The sequence below is a fragment of the Ambystoma mexicanum genome, chromosome 2q (assembly GCF_040938575.1).
Source record: "Ambystoma mexicanum isolate Mex_15411 chromosome 2q, UKY_AmexF1_1, whole genome shotgun sequence".
Lineage (NCBI taxonomy): Eukaryota > Metazoa > Chordata > Amphibia > Caudata > Ambystomatidae > Ambystoma > Ambystoma mexicanum.
In genome coordinates, this window is record NC_090924.1 from 149,534,343 (window position 1) to 149,551,486 (window position 17,144).

The 17,144-nt window shown below is 43.7% G+C and overlaps 1 protein-coding gene across 12 annotated transcripts in view; it reads left to right on the forward strand.

Moving 5' to 3' along the window:
• The window catches only part of OBSCN (obscurin, cytoskeletal calmodulin and titin-interacting RhoGEF), a 3,169,051-nt gene that overhangs the window by 286,722 nt on the left and 2,865,185 nt on the right, over positions 1–17,144 (forward strand). For all 12 annotated transcript variants that reach the window (XM_069647058.1, XM_069647065.1, XM_069647061.1 and 9 more), the window contains exon 4: positions 13,114–13,374. In XM_069647058.1, the coding sequence (XP_069503159.1) occupies positions 13,114–13,374 (261 nt within the window). The remainder of the gene's footprint in view (positions 1–13,113; positions 13,375–17,144) is intronic.

Consider the following 17,144-nt stretch of genomic DNA (forward strand, 5'->3'; position numbering starts at 1 on the left):
CTATCCCTTTCGGAATGGTCCCTGTCTCTCAAGGTCAAAAAACAATAGAACCTTATACTGTGTGCGCGACGCGTGGGCCTCCCCAGCTCCCAAGCAAAAATTCAAAGCTGGTGACCTTCACTCATAATGATCATACATTTTTAGTTTGCAACATCCCGTGTCAACGCATCCATAAGAACTGGAATTTTGAAGCACGGGCCCTGGAGGAAAACATTGGGGGCTGTTACTGCTCGCTGTCCGTGGTGCTGCTGAGGGGTAGGGGAAACTTGCCAATGACAGAATGTGCCCTACTCCATAATTGTAGTCGATGAAACACAAAATGGAGTCAAAGTGTGTCTAGTAATAGCCCCACCTCTGCTTATCTCACGGCCTCCTACCGCATGGCATGTTTTCACAGTCTGCACTTCTTGCGTGCCAATTATGTTATGTGGCCTAGGTCTCATGCCTTTTGTGTGACAGGCAGATATTCAGCTGTTTGGGGAACTGTATGGCAAGGCAACTGCCACAAACCAAAGATTCTTACACACTGTTATCCATCGGGCACTAACACGATACATGAAGGTCCCACAGTAGCTCGACTAAACTGTGAAATGTGAAAGCAGTGTTACATTGTATGTCAATCGTAATAATTGTACTATTTTTTTTTAAAAAAAGGACCTAGAGGATAGATTTCAAAAGAAAAATGGCATACTTTATTTGGACACTTTATAAAAACATTTTTGGCAAAAATAAAAACAGATGGTAATCATTTGTACCGGGATTTGAACTGTTCAGCGAGCTCTGCTTTAGGTGGACATGGCACGTTGGCAATGTTTTGTGCCAATGTATGTGTGCTCTGAAAAGATTTGCATGCAATTCCATGAGTATGCATCTCTACAACATTAATAATAAGATATTTAACAAAATCGAATTCCATTTCCTCATGTACTGGTTTGACCACCCATTTTTTGCTTCTTTTCGTAAAGGCCATAGTGTAGCGATGCATTCCTAAGTTTCCTGCAGTCCCAGATTGTTGACGGCATACATTCTCATTATGCGCTAATACCGCTAGTGATGTCCTATATTTCATGCCTCCGATGCCGAAATGCGATCTCTTTGGCCTGTACTTTAGGGACATATTGTGGAACACCTCCAAATCTCCTGTGTGACAAAATTCTGTGAGTCCCTTCAGATCTCTTGATAGAGTTTTATCAAACACAATCTTCTCAAGGGCTTTCGGTGTAGGTGAAGATGGAATCAACCACTTCTTTTTCCGTGCCTGCTCCGGGGACAAAGGGCCATGTTCACATTGGTGGAAATGTTGGTTTTCTGTCGAGTGGTGAACGTTGGAACAGTGGTGCATTAGTGACCCCGATTTTTCCAGTAGAATTTCCACAGACCCATCACATGTTTTGGAGCTCCACCAAAGATGGTTGCTGAAAGACTGGGACCACTTTGAAAAACTTTCCAAACTTTATTTTTCCCTGCAGCAGATAATTTTTATTGATTGATTTGACAACATGCCATACATCAAATTGATGTTTAATATTTGGAAACTGCTCTCTCATTGTCTTTGCTGTAGAAACGTGTCTGTCCGTGGCTATGAGGCAGATTTGCATTCCCCTCGATTGTAGATCTTCCAGTGATTTTATAAATCCAAGTTTCTCCATGGCCACTGAGGATTTACATTGGGACACCTGCACGACCACCAAACTCACAATTTTCTTACTTTCCATGTCCTGAAAGTGGTAGGTGCAGTACTTAGCAGAAAATACTGGGCTGTCACACTGTCCATCAACGGCTTGCCTGAACCGTTTGTCGGGGAATGTACTTTCAATAGACAATTGTTAAATTTTCCAAGCTTCACTAATGGCAGGGAATAGATAATCACGTTGATATTTGTAGTACTGCGTTTTAGAAATGAAATGGAGTCCCACAAACTAACAGAAACTGGATAACTTCCTGAAACTCAAGCCACTGAAAAGTAAACCTGCTGCACACAGTAGATTGCCAGCTGGCAGTTTCCCCAGCATCGGTTGAGCGGACCATGAACATTTTTTATGTAACTTTTCACAGGTGGCATGTATTTTGATGTTACTGCCTTGTGTTCGACGTGTCACATTCACCAATGGCTTCCCACATACTTCCCCTCTCACTGAATGCACACATTTCAGCACCTTTATAATCTCCATCAAGCTGCTGTCGAATACTATGTATTTGGCCTCCTTTATTAGACTGTCATCCTGCATCACTGTTGTTTGGGACTGAACCGTTGTGGACATATCAGCCAAACTGGACATACTATAGTTGAGATCTTCGTCTAGTTCGTCGGTCAATTGTGTTGATGCTTTAGTCTCTGTCATTTCAACATCTGTTACTTCACTGTGGATAGGAGAAAACATCAATGTTGACTGCTTTTTGGGTGGCATTTTTTTGGCGGGTGTCGATTGTGTCAAGTGCTCTGCGACTAATGTAAAACTATCTTCTATACATTCGGTTTCATGTTCATCTGGCGGAGCAGTCGCATTGTAGCAATGGTCCAAAAAATCTTTGCTGGATTCGCCGGTCACATAAAATTCTATTTCTGGCCACTGGACAAAGGCATCTCGAGTCTGAACATGCCGCGCCTCAATTAATAGTTCCTCCATGGTGAAAAGAGTTTGGCAAGCAGCATCTCTCATTTGTGTCGCTGTCTGTGTCTGCATAGTCTGTACTGCATCGGGCAACTTCAGGACAGATAGGAAAAAGGATGTTTAGTGTAAATCCAACATACAGTATCGTACAATTTACAGTAAAAAAAGCATATAATGAAGGCCTCAGCACAATACAATTGCTAAAAATATAAACTATTTATAAATAACCTTATTTTTCTTTCTTTTCTTTGAAACCTCCTTTATTCTAACATCACCATCAGCAAGCTGATGCACCGACTCGGATCCGCATGCCTCCCGTTCAATATACGGATCTTGTATACATCCCTCAAAAAGAGTATCCATTTAAAATAAGTCATTTGCATTACACATAAAAGTAGACCGACTTTATTTCATTAGAGGGTACTTTCAGTACGCATACAAGGAACAAGGGATAATGTAATTGTATTGGATGCTTCAGCATCTCCCTGAAACACAGTACTTGCATTAGTATGGATTAAAATATTGGAAACTGAACACAGACTTTGGGACGACGTCAAAGGTACATATCAATCGCAAACCACAAATGAACCATTGTGTAAAAGAATTACACAATATCTAAATATGATCAGATTATCTCATTCGATGGAACTGTCAGTACCCACACCTCTGGCTCCGGTTAAACTACAAGGGATGTTGTAATTGTATTAGACGCTTCAGCATCTCCCTGAAACACAGTACTTGCAATAGAATGGACTAAAATGCAGGAAACTGAACACACACTTTGGGACGACGACAAAGGTACATATCAATAGCAAACCACAAATGAACCATTGTGTAAAAGAATGACACAATACGTAAATATGAATACATTATTTCAAATTCCATGCTTTTAACAAGTCTTGAACAGAATAGCTAAGTAAGATTACCTGATACGCGTTCAAAGTGGTTGTTGACTCCAGACAAGACATGGATGTTGAATCTTGTTGCATAATATTCGGTGGATAGTCATGGAGTTGTAAAGGGAAAGTATTATTTGGTTTAGAAATGCTAATATTAAAAATGTGCATGTATGGAGAGTGAATACGAGAAAATTACGCTTATATAAAAGCATAATATAGCATAGTTATCTGTGCCCATAAATCAATTTTCTATGAGGTTTCTAAAAACAACTCGGATCCGCATGCCTCCGTTCAATATACGGATCTTGTATACATCCCTAAAAAAGAGTATCCATTTAAAATAAGTCATTTGCATTACACATAAAAGTAGACCGACTTTATTTCATTAGAGGGTACTTTCAGTACGCATACAAGGAACAAGGGATAATGTAATTGTATTGGATGCTTCAGAATCTCCCTGAAACACAGTACTTGCATTAGTATGGATTAAAATATTGGAAACTGAACACAGACTTTGGGACGACGTCAAAGGTACATATCAATCGCAAACCACAAATGAACCATTGTGTAAAAGAATTACACAATATCTAAATATGATCAGATTATCTCATTCGATGGAACTGTCAGTACCCACACCTCTGGCTCCGGTTAAACTACAAGGGATGTTGTAATTGTATTAGACGCTTCAGCATCTCCCTGAAACACAGTACTTGCATTAGAATGGACTAAAATGCAGGAAACTGAACACACACTTTGGGACGACGACAAAGGTACATATCAATAGCAAACCACAAATGAACCATTGTGTAAAAGAATGACACAATACGTAAATATGAATACATTATTTCAAATTCCATGCTTTTAACAAGTCTTGAACAGAATAGCTAAGTAAGATTACCTGATACGCGTTCAAAGTGGTTGTTGACTCCAGACAAGACATGGATGTTGAATCTTGTTGCATAATATTCGGTGGATAGTCATGGAGTTGTAAAGGGAAAGTATTATTTGGTTTAGAAATGCTAATATTAAAAATGTGCATGCATGGAGAGTGAATACGAGAAAATTACGCTTATGTAAAAGCATAATATAGCATAGTTATCTGTGCCCATAAATCAATTTTCTATGAGGTTTCTAAAAACAAGGACTGATGTTTAGCAGAATGGTCATTATCTAAAAAGCTATACAATCATATATATTTCTAAAGTATTATAAGAGACATTTACACCTAAAATACCAATCAATCCATACAGTTACCTGCACACTACCTCAAGGCCTAAAGCTAAATCCGGAAGCGTGACTCACCTGTTGCAGCATGTGAACGAATAAAGTCGGAATAGCGTTTGGGAGCAATTTTCGAGTCATTCTCAGTTGATTCTTCTTTGTGTACAAGGATGTGTCATACATATTGGGTTAAAGTGCAGGCTGCAGATGCGGTATCAATCACCCCTCTTGTCCTCCAAGACTTTTTTGACTCTACTTTCAAGCTCTGCCGGTGGATATCCGCAATATCTGACCCATTCTCTAATTCGATCTACAGTCTTAGGGAATACATGGATTGTAGTGCCTTCAGATTTGTCATGGGTCTTTGAAGGGCAACCGAAAATCGAACAGGCAGGCATTGTTGTAAATTCTGCAAAAAAAAGATCAACATTATTCGAAATTTACTTTGCATAAAAATGTGAGAAAGAAGGAATTAGACCATAGATTCTTCAATGCAAGCTTTGTTTTGATCACCACAGCAAAACCAGTGCAGCGTGGGCGGCTGTATTATAGGATAACTTTCACATACAAATCATTGATTTTATGAAAATCAGAACATGTTACTAGTGCCTTGAATGTACTATCGTGCATGAAAAGGAAACATGCTTATATTATAGACACAGTCGGCGAAAGAATCAAATTCAATGGCAATTGACACTGATGAAAATTGATATATCGATAACATAACAAATGAAACTCAAGTCAACAGCAAGAAGACCAATGAACATAGCACTACTGAGTATGTTACTTCGAAATAGATATACATTTACAGAGGAATGAGATATGATTCGGATACATGCCCTTACCTTGACCAATAAACAGTTAGATTCAGCAAGCAGAGTAGTTAGTGGCAGGAGAACAGGGAGATGTTCACAGGTAGCACACTGACGAGTTGACTCGCAGCAGTCACAGACGTTCACAGATAGTACGACGTCGAGCAGATTAGCATCAGTCACCAGGGTACTCAAGTAGCACGTTCACTAGTTGACTTGCAGTGCTCAAAGATGATCTCATGATAAATATCAAGTGGTTTATAAAGAATTACAAAAAGGGGTGTGTTTGGGAATGAATGACGTGTATATATCGTGGTATTATGTGGATTGCAGGGGCGCGGCCTGCTTCGAGGGGAGCCTGCCTGGAGACACGGAGTCTGAGGATGCCATGTGAACAATGACCCCTATGCGAAGGATAGCTTTGAAGTGTACATTGTCTTTGGCACCTTGGCCGTTCGCGCCCCTGACTGCACCCCATTGCAGCGCACATCCACTGGTGCGAACTCCCTTTGATAGTTGAGGGGGGATGGATGGGCCTGGGGCGTGCAGACAAGGCACCGGAAAACACTGCTGAATGGAGACACACTTATGTGGATTGCATGGGCGCGGCCTGCTTCGCTGTGAGCTTGCCTTGAGACACAGGGTCTGAGGAGGCCATGTGAACAATGACCCTTGCGCGAAGGATAGCTTTGAAGTGTACATTGTCTTTGGCACCTTGGCCGTTCGCGCCCCTGACAGCACCCCATTGCAGCGCACATCCACTGGTGCAAACTGCCTTTGATAGTGGAGGGGGGATGGATGGGCCTGGGGCGTGCAGACAAGGCACCGGAAAACACTGCTGAATGGAGACAAACTTATGTGGATTGCATGGGCGCGGCCTGCTTCGCTGTGAGCCTGCCTTGAGACACAGGGTCTGAGGAGGCCATGTGAACAATGACCCTTGCGCGAAGGATAGCTTTGAAGTGTACATTGTCTTTGGCACCTTGGCCGTTCGCGCCCCTGACAGCACCCCATTGCAGCGCACATCCACTGGTGCAAACGGCCTTTGATAGTGGAGGGGGGATGGATGGGCCTGGGGCGTGCAGACAAGGCACTGGAACACTGCTGAATGGAGACACACTTATGTGGACTGCAGGGGCGCGGCCTGCTTCGAGAGGAGCCTGCCTGGAGACACGGGGTCTGAGGAGGCCATGTGAACAATGACCCGTGCGCGAAGGTTAGCTTTGAAGTGTAAATGGTCTTTGGCACCTTGGCCGTTCGCGCCCCTGACAGCACCCCATGGCAGCACACATCCACTGGTGCAAACTGCCTTTGATAGTGGAGGGGGGATGGATGGGCCTGGGGCGTGCAGACAAGGTACCGGAACACTGCTGAATGGAGACACACTTATGTGGATTGCAGAGGCGCGGCCTGCTTCAAGGGGAGCCTGCCTGGAGACACGGAGTCTGAGGATGCCATGTGAACAATGACCCTTGCGCGAAGGATAGCTTTGAAGTGTACATGGTCTTTGGCACCTTGGCTGTTCGCGCCCCTGACAGCACCCCATTGCAGCGCACATCTACTGGTGCGAACTGCCTTTGATAGTGGAGGGGGGATGGATGAGCCTGGGGCGTGCAGACAAGGCACCGGAAAACACTTCCGAATGGAGACACACTTATGTGGATTGCAGGGGCGCGGCCTGCTTCGAGGTGAAATTGAAGGCTTTCATCAAGGATACTACTGACACAATTAAGGCAGTTGACAAAATATTTTGGAAATCTTCCTACCTACTAGCTACCTGGGATGTCCGTGCGCTATATACAATTATTGAACATCAGGCAGCCATACAAACTATAGATTTTGAATTTAAAGATGATTCGGCTTCGCATTACCACTATATAGAAATGCTAAAGGAGATGTTGGCAGTGACATTAGAAAACAACATTTTCATGTTCGATAATAAATATTACCAGCAGAGAAAGGGAATTGCCATGGGCACAAAGTACGCACCGGCATTGGCAAACCTTTTCATGGGAATGTTCGAAGAGAAAACTGTATATGTGGATGAGGCATTTGATGAGCATGTGATTCTGTGGGTTCGCTTTATTGATGATGTTCTATTAATTTGGGATGGAACAAGTCTGGAACTGAATGACTTCAGATTGAGAATGAATCAGAATGACCTTGGCATTGAATTTGTGGGACAGGACAACAAGAAATCTATAAACTTTCTGGATCTGACCATTTTCGTACAGAAAAATAAATTAGCAACACGTACATTCCGCAAAGAAACTGAGGTCAATTCCACGCTACATGCACAGAGCTGTCACCACAAACCTGTCAAATGGAATGTCCCAAAGGGGGATTTTATTAGAGCCCGGAGGAATTGTAAGAATACAAATGATTTTAAGGCAGAGTGTGAACTATTGAAGAGCCGCTTTAGACAAAGAGGATACTCAAGAAAATGCATTCAAACTGCAAAACAGAAGGTTGACAATGTGATATGGGAACAGACTTTGGTGCCCAAATCAAGAATTGACAAGACCAAGCCTAATGAAATAAACTTTATCACAGCATATAGTTCGAATAATACAGAACTAAGAAAAACCTTAAATAAGAATTGGCATCTATTGCAGCTAGATCCGCATTTAATGGGATACATCAGTGACAAACCGAAAATGACATATCGTAAAGCAAAAACACTGAAGATGACCTTGAGCCCTTCACTACTCCCAGATAGGGATGCTAAAGTGACAAGAACATGGCTTGACACAAGTGTGGCAGGTTTTCGGAAATGTGTCAATTTACACATGAGGCGACCACTGTCTTTGTGGACTCCAGAGGAACAAGTGTGAAAATTAAAGAGAATATAAATTCTCGCTCGAAATATATCATATATGCGATAATATGCCCATGCCAAATGATTTATATTGGAAGTACGATCAGGGAAACAAGAATACGTATACGGGAGCATTTCTCAACGATCGGAAGCCAGGATGCATCATTACCCTTGGCCCATCACTGGCAGCGTAATCATCAGAAGAATGATAAAAAGGAATTGAAATTTATTGGCTTACAGAAGGTGAAACTAGGAAGAAGAGGGGGAAACCTTGAAGAAAAACTGAGGCAGATGGAAGCAAGATTAATTTGTAAATTCAGATCAATAGAATTTGGTCTGAATCAGGATAATGAAGTGGGGAGTTTCCTGTGAATATATGAGTGAAAAGCCAAAGTGTATGAACTGTTTTTGGCCTCGGGGGTGTACATAGGCAGAAATGGGACTATATGTTTGAACTTATTTTGCATTTTTTAGTTATAAATGTGAAGGGCGTTACAACATGGTGAAGGACGGTAATTACTGTAGTGTCTACTAAGATGGCCGATATTATTATGGTCGGGATGTATAGTAGTGTATATTTCGAAGCTGAATCTGCAAAACAGCACTTATAAAATGTGGGGGCATTATGCTTGTATAGTGTCTTGTTTTTAAAAAAAAAAAAAACCTAATGTAGATTTCAGCATGGTACATTTGGCACCTGTGGTTACTGTACCACAACCGTGAAATAGGGGAAATAATATTTCCTGAAATAGTATTGTAAAGGAACACTGTACAACAATACTATGTTTATTGACTTACAATTCATGAATACTTTTATAGGGATGGCATATGTATCCTTTGTATGCACTAGGGAACACCAATGTGATCGCATTGCATGGCTTTGTATTCCACACCGCTCCAAAATGGCGGCCATGTGAAAGCGAGTAGAAACGGAAAAAGGATTGTGTCTCGAAACCATGGCAACACTATTGAAAACACTGTGAACCGGCGCGGTGGCTCATTGCAGTGCAAGGCCGACGCTAGGAACAGGAAAACTAGTACGATGAGGTAAGCGGACATTGTGGTCCATGGAACAGGGATTGAGGAGACGTTTTTGTATGCCCGTACTGAGGTAACGTAAAGAAGGGATACATGGACCTTGGACAGCTCAAAATAGACACTATTTTTCGCAACACGCATCGCGGCTTACGATTCCAGATGCCGTGTGGTATTGGTATGTGTAATAGTGATACCCGAAACAACCTATTTTTTATAAACAAAAGAGTTTGAATACGAATGAATCTACATCTTAGATCGAGCTAGGGATTCCAGTAAATTGGTGTATTTAAGCATTTGTGAATAACATGAAAGTAGAAAAAACTATCCTATATTATACATATATATTTTTTGACACTGTAGGGATTGACCCGGGACTTTCTTTCAAAAATGATGGGTAAGATATAACTATCTTTTTTCTTATTCCTTTTCTGTTATATTTTGGTATGGTGCCAAATGTCACAGTTTTAAATCTACATTATTAAGGTGGACATTGGTGACATATATAGATATATATTTATATTATGAAATGGAATACACTGCATATGTTGAACTGAACTATGGTTACTTTTTGGGATACTAGAACAGATAGCAATTTAAGAAGTGGTTTCTTTGATTTATATTACGTACATGACAAAGTGTGCTAAAACGTTTTTTTTCTATTTTTTTCCCTTTCCCCGTTTTTTCTTTGTTGTATTGTTTTTCATTATATTTGTGCACTTCTTACAATGACTTTTATTCATTATTGCATTGGGGCTCATTTGCGTTATCTGATTTCATTTATTATAAAAACTCTATTCCTGTTTTTATGGAAAACCTTATAACTGACTATCTATATGCAACTCTTAATTTGTTTCTTTTCTCCATTTCTGTGGATAATACATGAATGGCATAACCATAATGTAATTTAACCTGGATTTAGAGCAAGAATATGATTTTGTACTGAATTGAGATGCTTTTGCATTATTTGTTTTGAAAAAGGCTCTTGAGTAGCCGAAACACGTGTCAACTAAGGGGCTATGTGATATTAAATGGAAAACCTTTGAGACCCAACATTAAAATATAAAGAAAAATGTCTATTTGAAACTCAAGTGTGGCGCAATCATTGTGTGGCAAACCACTTGTTTAAGTTTCAGTGATAGCCAGGAAATGCAAGTTGTTGGCGGATATGAGGTCTGCGATGTCTAGCGCATGGACGACCAGTGAACGGGCATTGAAGAGAGCACCTTTGATCATGGGAAGTTACGTTATGTTGGTGGTTTTTTTTGGGAGTTGTCCAAAGTTTGTGTGGTGCTGGCTTGAGCTTGGTTATGATAAGAGTGAGGAGGGTGTTTTTTGATGGGCGATCTGGGAGGTAAGAACCGTGTCCGAGTCTCAGGTTTCTGTCCTTCACTGGGCAAGGGTTCCAGGGTGTGGGAGGAGCAGAAAATCGGCAGATCCATTCTAATGGGCTGATGGTGCAGTTTGGCTGGTCGATTTGTTTAGTATCGGCAAACCCCATAGTTGTGGAGTATGTGGGATGTTGAGGTGGGGGTGATTGAGGTAGTGGGGTTGAAGTGGGGTTGAAGGGAGGAGGGTAGTGTTGTTGGGGTGGAGTCGGGAGAGGGTTGTTGACAGAGTAAGAGTGGTTAAGTCGAAATTTGCCATGAACAATTGAATTGTGACCAGGAGAATAGTCACAGTTGGCTGGACACAATGGGCTAGCTTGAATTGGGAATAGGGCTGGTTCATAATAGGCAGGGCAGTTCAGAATAGGCACAGTGGGCTTACAGTAGGCTAGTTCAAGAGTAGGCACAGTGAACTGCAATGGCGCAGTTCAGAATAGGCTTAGTAGGCTTACAAAAGGCTAGTTCAAGAGTAGGCATAATAGGCTATAATATGCTCAATCACAATTCGGCACAGTGGGCTGCAATAGCGCAGGTCAAAATAGGCACAGTGGGATGGTGTAGTCGGGCATATTGGGCGGATTTACTGGGAGGGCAATGTACTCATACAGTGGAGGCATACACATTTATGGCAGACAGGGTTGGGGCATCCATTGGTGCACCGGGTAGTAAGTTGGGAGACAGGGGTGGGATAGCGAGTGCGTGGAGGGTAACAGAGGAGGTACGGCCAAACAATGCCAGTTACTTACAGTGTGTCCGTACTTGCTGCTTGAGTGTACGTAGATGCGGTTCCCGGATTTTGGTAGTTCGTGGTGCAGCGACAAGAGATCATGGGCAGCGGCGGCGCACTGCGGCGAACTCGGGCAAACAGGCTAGGTGGCCTTATAATGGCCTTGGTTGTGGCCGCCGGCTCTTCCGCCTGCCGGCGGATCTTTCCTTTCAAATAGGCAACAAACAAATGTTGCTTAGCAACGTAGAGGCAACACAGCCTCGCTCTCATCCCGCGATGCACATGACATTTTGTTTCAGTGTAATGTCAGCGCTCACGGGGTGGTCTGCAGGAAAATGCAGATTGCGGACAGGATGTGCAAAAAAAACGTGCTTGTCTTATGCAAGACCACGCAGAGCAACAGAGATTTGAGACTTGAGGCCGAGCTTGGTTGCGTTATAAAAACCAAGTAAATAAACTGTCAGTGTTAAGTGTGCACCTAGGGTGGCCAAATTCTTTAGATGCTTTTGCAGGACACAAGGCGCTATTGACTTCACTACCACAGAGCACCGGGCACCGGGCAGAATCAATGCATTGCCCCTGCAGCAGCTGATGTGACTGCACATCAGGCCTGTCACGTCAGCAGCAGTGGGGGGGGGGGCAATTGAATGCAATCAGACTTTTATTTTAACATTTAACTGCCACTTGCCAGTCACTGTCATTCCGATTTGCGGGAAAAGTATGTATATGACCCCCTCCCAGCTCGGAGCGCATAGTGGGGGTCATATACATACATTTCCCCCGAATCAGAATAACAGTGGCTGGCAAGTGGCAGCTAATCTGTAACACAGGGATGGCTGCACAGCAATTAGCTGTGCCCTGTGCGCCCTGCAGCAGCGGCCCCATTCCCCAGCATGAGTAATTGTGACTCCGGACTTGCTCTGTTCGAGCACAAATTGTGCTGAACAGAGCAAGTCGGGACAACTCGCGTCCCGCTTTGCCACTCAGCAAACTGCTGGACAGAGTGCCCAATCACGGGTAAATCCCGCAAAATGCGGGACAGTTGGCCACCCTATGTGCACCTGGTGCAAGATTACTGAAACTTTACCCTAGTGAAATTTTGCACGATATTAGCAGTAGGGCAAACTTTGCCCTGCTGCATAAATGCAATAAAAGGCTAGCTTTTTGCCCAAGGACATTTTTCTCCATTGCTTATACAATGCAAAATTGTACTTGTAGTGGTGCAAAGGTTTTCTAATATGGCCCAAATGTTTTTTGAACTAGGGCAAACTGTGCCCTCGTGCTAATACTGTGAAAAAGTACACTTGCAACAGTGCAAAGTTTCTGTGTTCTGACCCCAGTGGTCAAAGCTCATCAAAAAAGCAGGAAGGGCACTGATTCCACTCACTACAGTGTATTTGTAAGCGTCCCCTGCATGCTAATGTCGGCTCTATTCAAAACAAGCCCTTTAAAATGAAACTAATGTTATTTGTCATAATATTTTTCAACTTGCCTCACCTAATATCCAGCTTCTAACACAATAGACACGTCCATGAGATGTGGTTTTGATGACGGTGGGCGTCATTCTAATGTGATTGTGCATTTCTTTTTTCTTGCCGAAGGTAACATAATCAAGAAACTGCCCAGAAAGACTGCCGTCCCCATCAATGACACTGCCATCTTCTGCGTGGAGCTGGATGAGGACAGCCAACACCTGCGCTGGCTGAAAAACGGGCAGGACGTGAAACCTGGCGGCCGCATCAGCATCACATCTTCCGGCAAGCAGCACTCTATGATCATACGCGAGTGCCAGTGCGAGGATGCCGGCGAGATTGCCTTTGTCGCTGACGAATGCCGTACTTCCACTCAGTTCACTGTCTCAAGTAAGCCCATTTTCCATCCTTTTATATTTTTTTTTAAATAATAATAATTATTCAGTTTAACACATAAAAAAAAAGAGACTCGCTTCTCGTGAAAAACATAAAACTTGATACGCTCCCGAAAGGGTGGCACAACATAAATAAGCATTTTTAAGCACACCACAAAGTGCAACAATGTTTAATAACAAACAGATTTAAACGCTTAGACATGTAAATATATATACAAATGACAAGATTCCACCTTATTTGAATGTTGGTCTCTTTTATATGCTGCAGTTCTCTGTTGTATGCGTGGGCCTAACTATAGCCCCTAATGTCACCTTACACACAACAGGAATTGGCAAATATTGTTGTATAAACATTGTAAACGTTATTACCATTACATCCACAGGAATTCACACCATTCAACTGCTGTTGCCATCATATGCTCAGGAAATATAGTTATTTGTCAGGAATTAACATGATGTTCTGTTGTACTGTCATTATATTATTTGCTTATTTGTTGATTGGAATGTATGAAGTGCTTTAGCCAAAGCGCTGTACAGTTTTACACAAAGTGGTACCTGTAATGTCCTATCTTTATTGTCATGCTTTGTTAGAGGTGTAGTCCTCTGTTTATTACTTTGTTGGTGGGCTGCGACCCACGTGTGCAAGGAGGCCGGGTTACTGCCTACAGTTCAGTTTGCGCCTGAATAAACAAGAGTTCAGACGTACCCCGCTGTCTCTTGCTTCATTGAGTCATTGCATCTCAGCTTTATTATATATGCATGCTGCAGCGCAGCGCTTTGCAGGGTGACATTGATTGAAGTCATAACAATGGCGACAAGGACATATTAAAGCAGCACCGAGGCCCGGAGACAAACCAGCTGTTCCCATCCGTTACATGCTGTGCAACGTCAGGATCGAGGCATCGAAGCTGCCCAGAACTCATGCGTCATTAGGAAAACCCCAAGTAAGGAGCCACCAAGTGCACGGCAGACACATTCGCATGGGAGCATATCCCTACCAGAACACGTGCTACGCGCATCACGTATTACACGCAGCAAAGAAAAAAAATCAACACGCGTGCGTTCCGTTTGAGTCCAACAAGCACAAAGACTCTAAAACTAATGCCCACGGGGCACACAGACATTTTCCAGCTACATAGCATGCTCCACAGAAAGCTTGTCAACAGGGCCCAACAAAATTTAGCCCAGCAAGCCACCAGAGTCACATTGCCACACCAAGAAGATCACAAACATGTCCAAGGCCAACACTGACAGTGGAATCCTGAGCCCAACCTCCAGCTCCACGCCACACCACACCCAAGGAAGATAGTGGCTCAGAATCACTCCAACTACAAGCCCTGCAGCCATTTTACATGGCAGACACCAGCAGCCTAGCCCCCTGATGGGCCAGATGGCTCAAGGAACTGCACATCTACCTAGATGCATCAGGTGTAAGGTAAGAACGCTGGCTAAGAGGTATCTTACTACACTCGCTAGGCCCAGTAGTACGAGACATTGGGCCTCATTACGCGGTAGGGGGTAAGGGATTACCGGCACCGGTAAGGGCACCGGTAAGGGCACCGGTGCGGTAATCCCTTACCACCCTATTCCGAGGTCCCTTAGCGGGCCCTTTCCTCAATGCCTGGTTTTACCAGGCGTTATGGAAGGGACCCGTTAAGGGACCTCAGAGCTAATAACGGGCCCGCTAATAGCGGGCCCGTTATTAGCTCCATCCCCATTCCCATTGAGCCCCATGGGGGCTCGAATGGGAATGGGGAATGGTTCCCAGAATGGGGACTTACCGGGTCCTCCAAGGTCGGAATGACTAGGGAAGTCCCTATCCCGGGAACACGGACCCGAAATGCGGTGAGGGGGTAGCCATGGCGCTAATAGCACCATGGTTACCTCCCACTGCGTAATGAGGCCCATTGTGTTTGAAATGCCTGAATCCAACACAGACACATTTCAAGGTATTCTCGACTCATTAAATGCCTACTTTGCACCGCTGAGAAATGTAGCCTATGGGCCTCATTACGACCCGGGCGGTAAGGGATTACCGGTACCGGTAAGGGCAGCAGTACCGGTAATCCCTTACCGCCCCATTCCGAGGTCCCTTTGCGGGTCCTCCATTAACGGCTGGTTTTACCACCCGTTAAGGACGGGACCCGCAAAGGGACTTTGGAGGTAATAACGGTACTGCAATTTGCGGTACCGTAATTACCGCCTTCCCCATTCCCATTGAGCCCTATGGGTGCTCAATGGGAATGGGGAAGGGCCATGAGGAATTGCCGCCCCCGCAAAACTTGGAATGGGGCGGTAATTCCGCCATTCAGCATGGCGGAATCGGTAGTTTACCGGTGGCAACCATGGCGCAAATAGTGCCATGGTTAGCGCCCGGGTCGTGATGAGGCCCTATGAACGGCACATCTTTCATACATCCACGCAAGAAAGTGGTGAAAATATGGACAACTTCGTGATGAGATTAAGGAAAAGAGCGAAATATTGTGACTTTGACAGATATTCAACAGATGAAGAACTAAAATCTCAAAAAATAGCCGGCTGTGCTTCGTATGAATTTAGAAAGAAACTACTTCAAAAGAGCAGAACGCTAGAAGAAATATTGCAACTCGCACGGGCTGACTCTGCTCTTGCACTACAGACAGAATCACTAGGCAACATCAAAATTACACAGTCAGCCTCAACAGCATCTATATGCCCCATCAGAACGGCGAACGACCCCATAGAGCAAAAGAAATGCTCTAGGTGTGGTTTCAAATTTCCCCATGTCGGCCCATGCCCAGCCATCGGACTGAACTGCGACAAATGCGGTGGAGAAAATCACTTTCAGTCTGTCTGCAGGAACATCAACTTTTTCCAACGGTCAGAATCAAGCAGGGATGCGTGGAGGCAAGATCGCAATCCAAGGAGGGAAGACTCAAGATCCCGCAAGAGGCACTCGCCCGCTGCTCCCAGATAACAGTCTCAGAACTCATCACGTGAACCACCACGAGAAGAGAAAAGGCGGGAAGAAAGAAGAAATTACACCAGCTACACCAGAACCAGACATAATTCACAAAGACGGCATTCCAGACAAAAGATTTGATGTCTAGATGACTCCCCTCGCAGGAGACGTGAGTCGCATTCATCTTCATCCAGTGGAGGCCGGAAAAGGGGATATGTACATGCTATCGGAAACAGTGTAGCTGTTGAATACAGCCCCACCCTGCTGCTACAAGTAAATGGACAAAACAGAGAATTCCTAATCGACACAGGAGCAACCGTGAACGTAATAAATGATGAGACGTACAAATTACTCACCTACAACAAATCACTCAAAGAAGCAGACACGCTGATATATCCTTACGGGTGAAACAAGCCCTTAAATTGTCAAGGGATGTTCACGGCACACTGTCAATACAAGGACAAGAGTCAGAAAATCAAAATCTACATCATAGAAGGCGAAGTGCCAGGTGGCAGCATCTTAAGTTTCAAGTCGCCAATCCAGATGGGACTTATTAAAAAATGTACCAAATATTGTCAGCATATACTACCGGCCCGAAAGACATGGTGCAGGAAATGTTCCCCGCTCTCTTAACAGGCTTGGGAAAACGAAAGGACAAACAAGTCAAATTGCACATCAACCCGCAAATACTGCCGACGGCGCAGCACTGCAGAGGAATACCTCTCAATATACAAAAACATGTTAAAGACGAAATTCAGTCACTACTGCAGCAGGACATCATAGAACCAGCGTCGGGACGAACACCCTGGGTGACTCCAATTGTA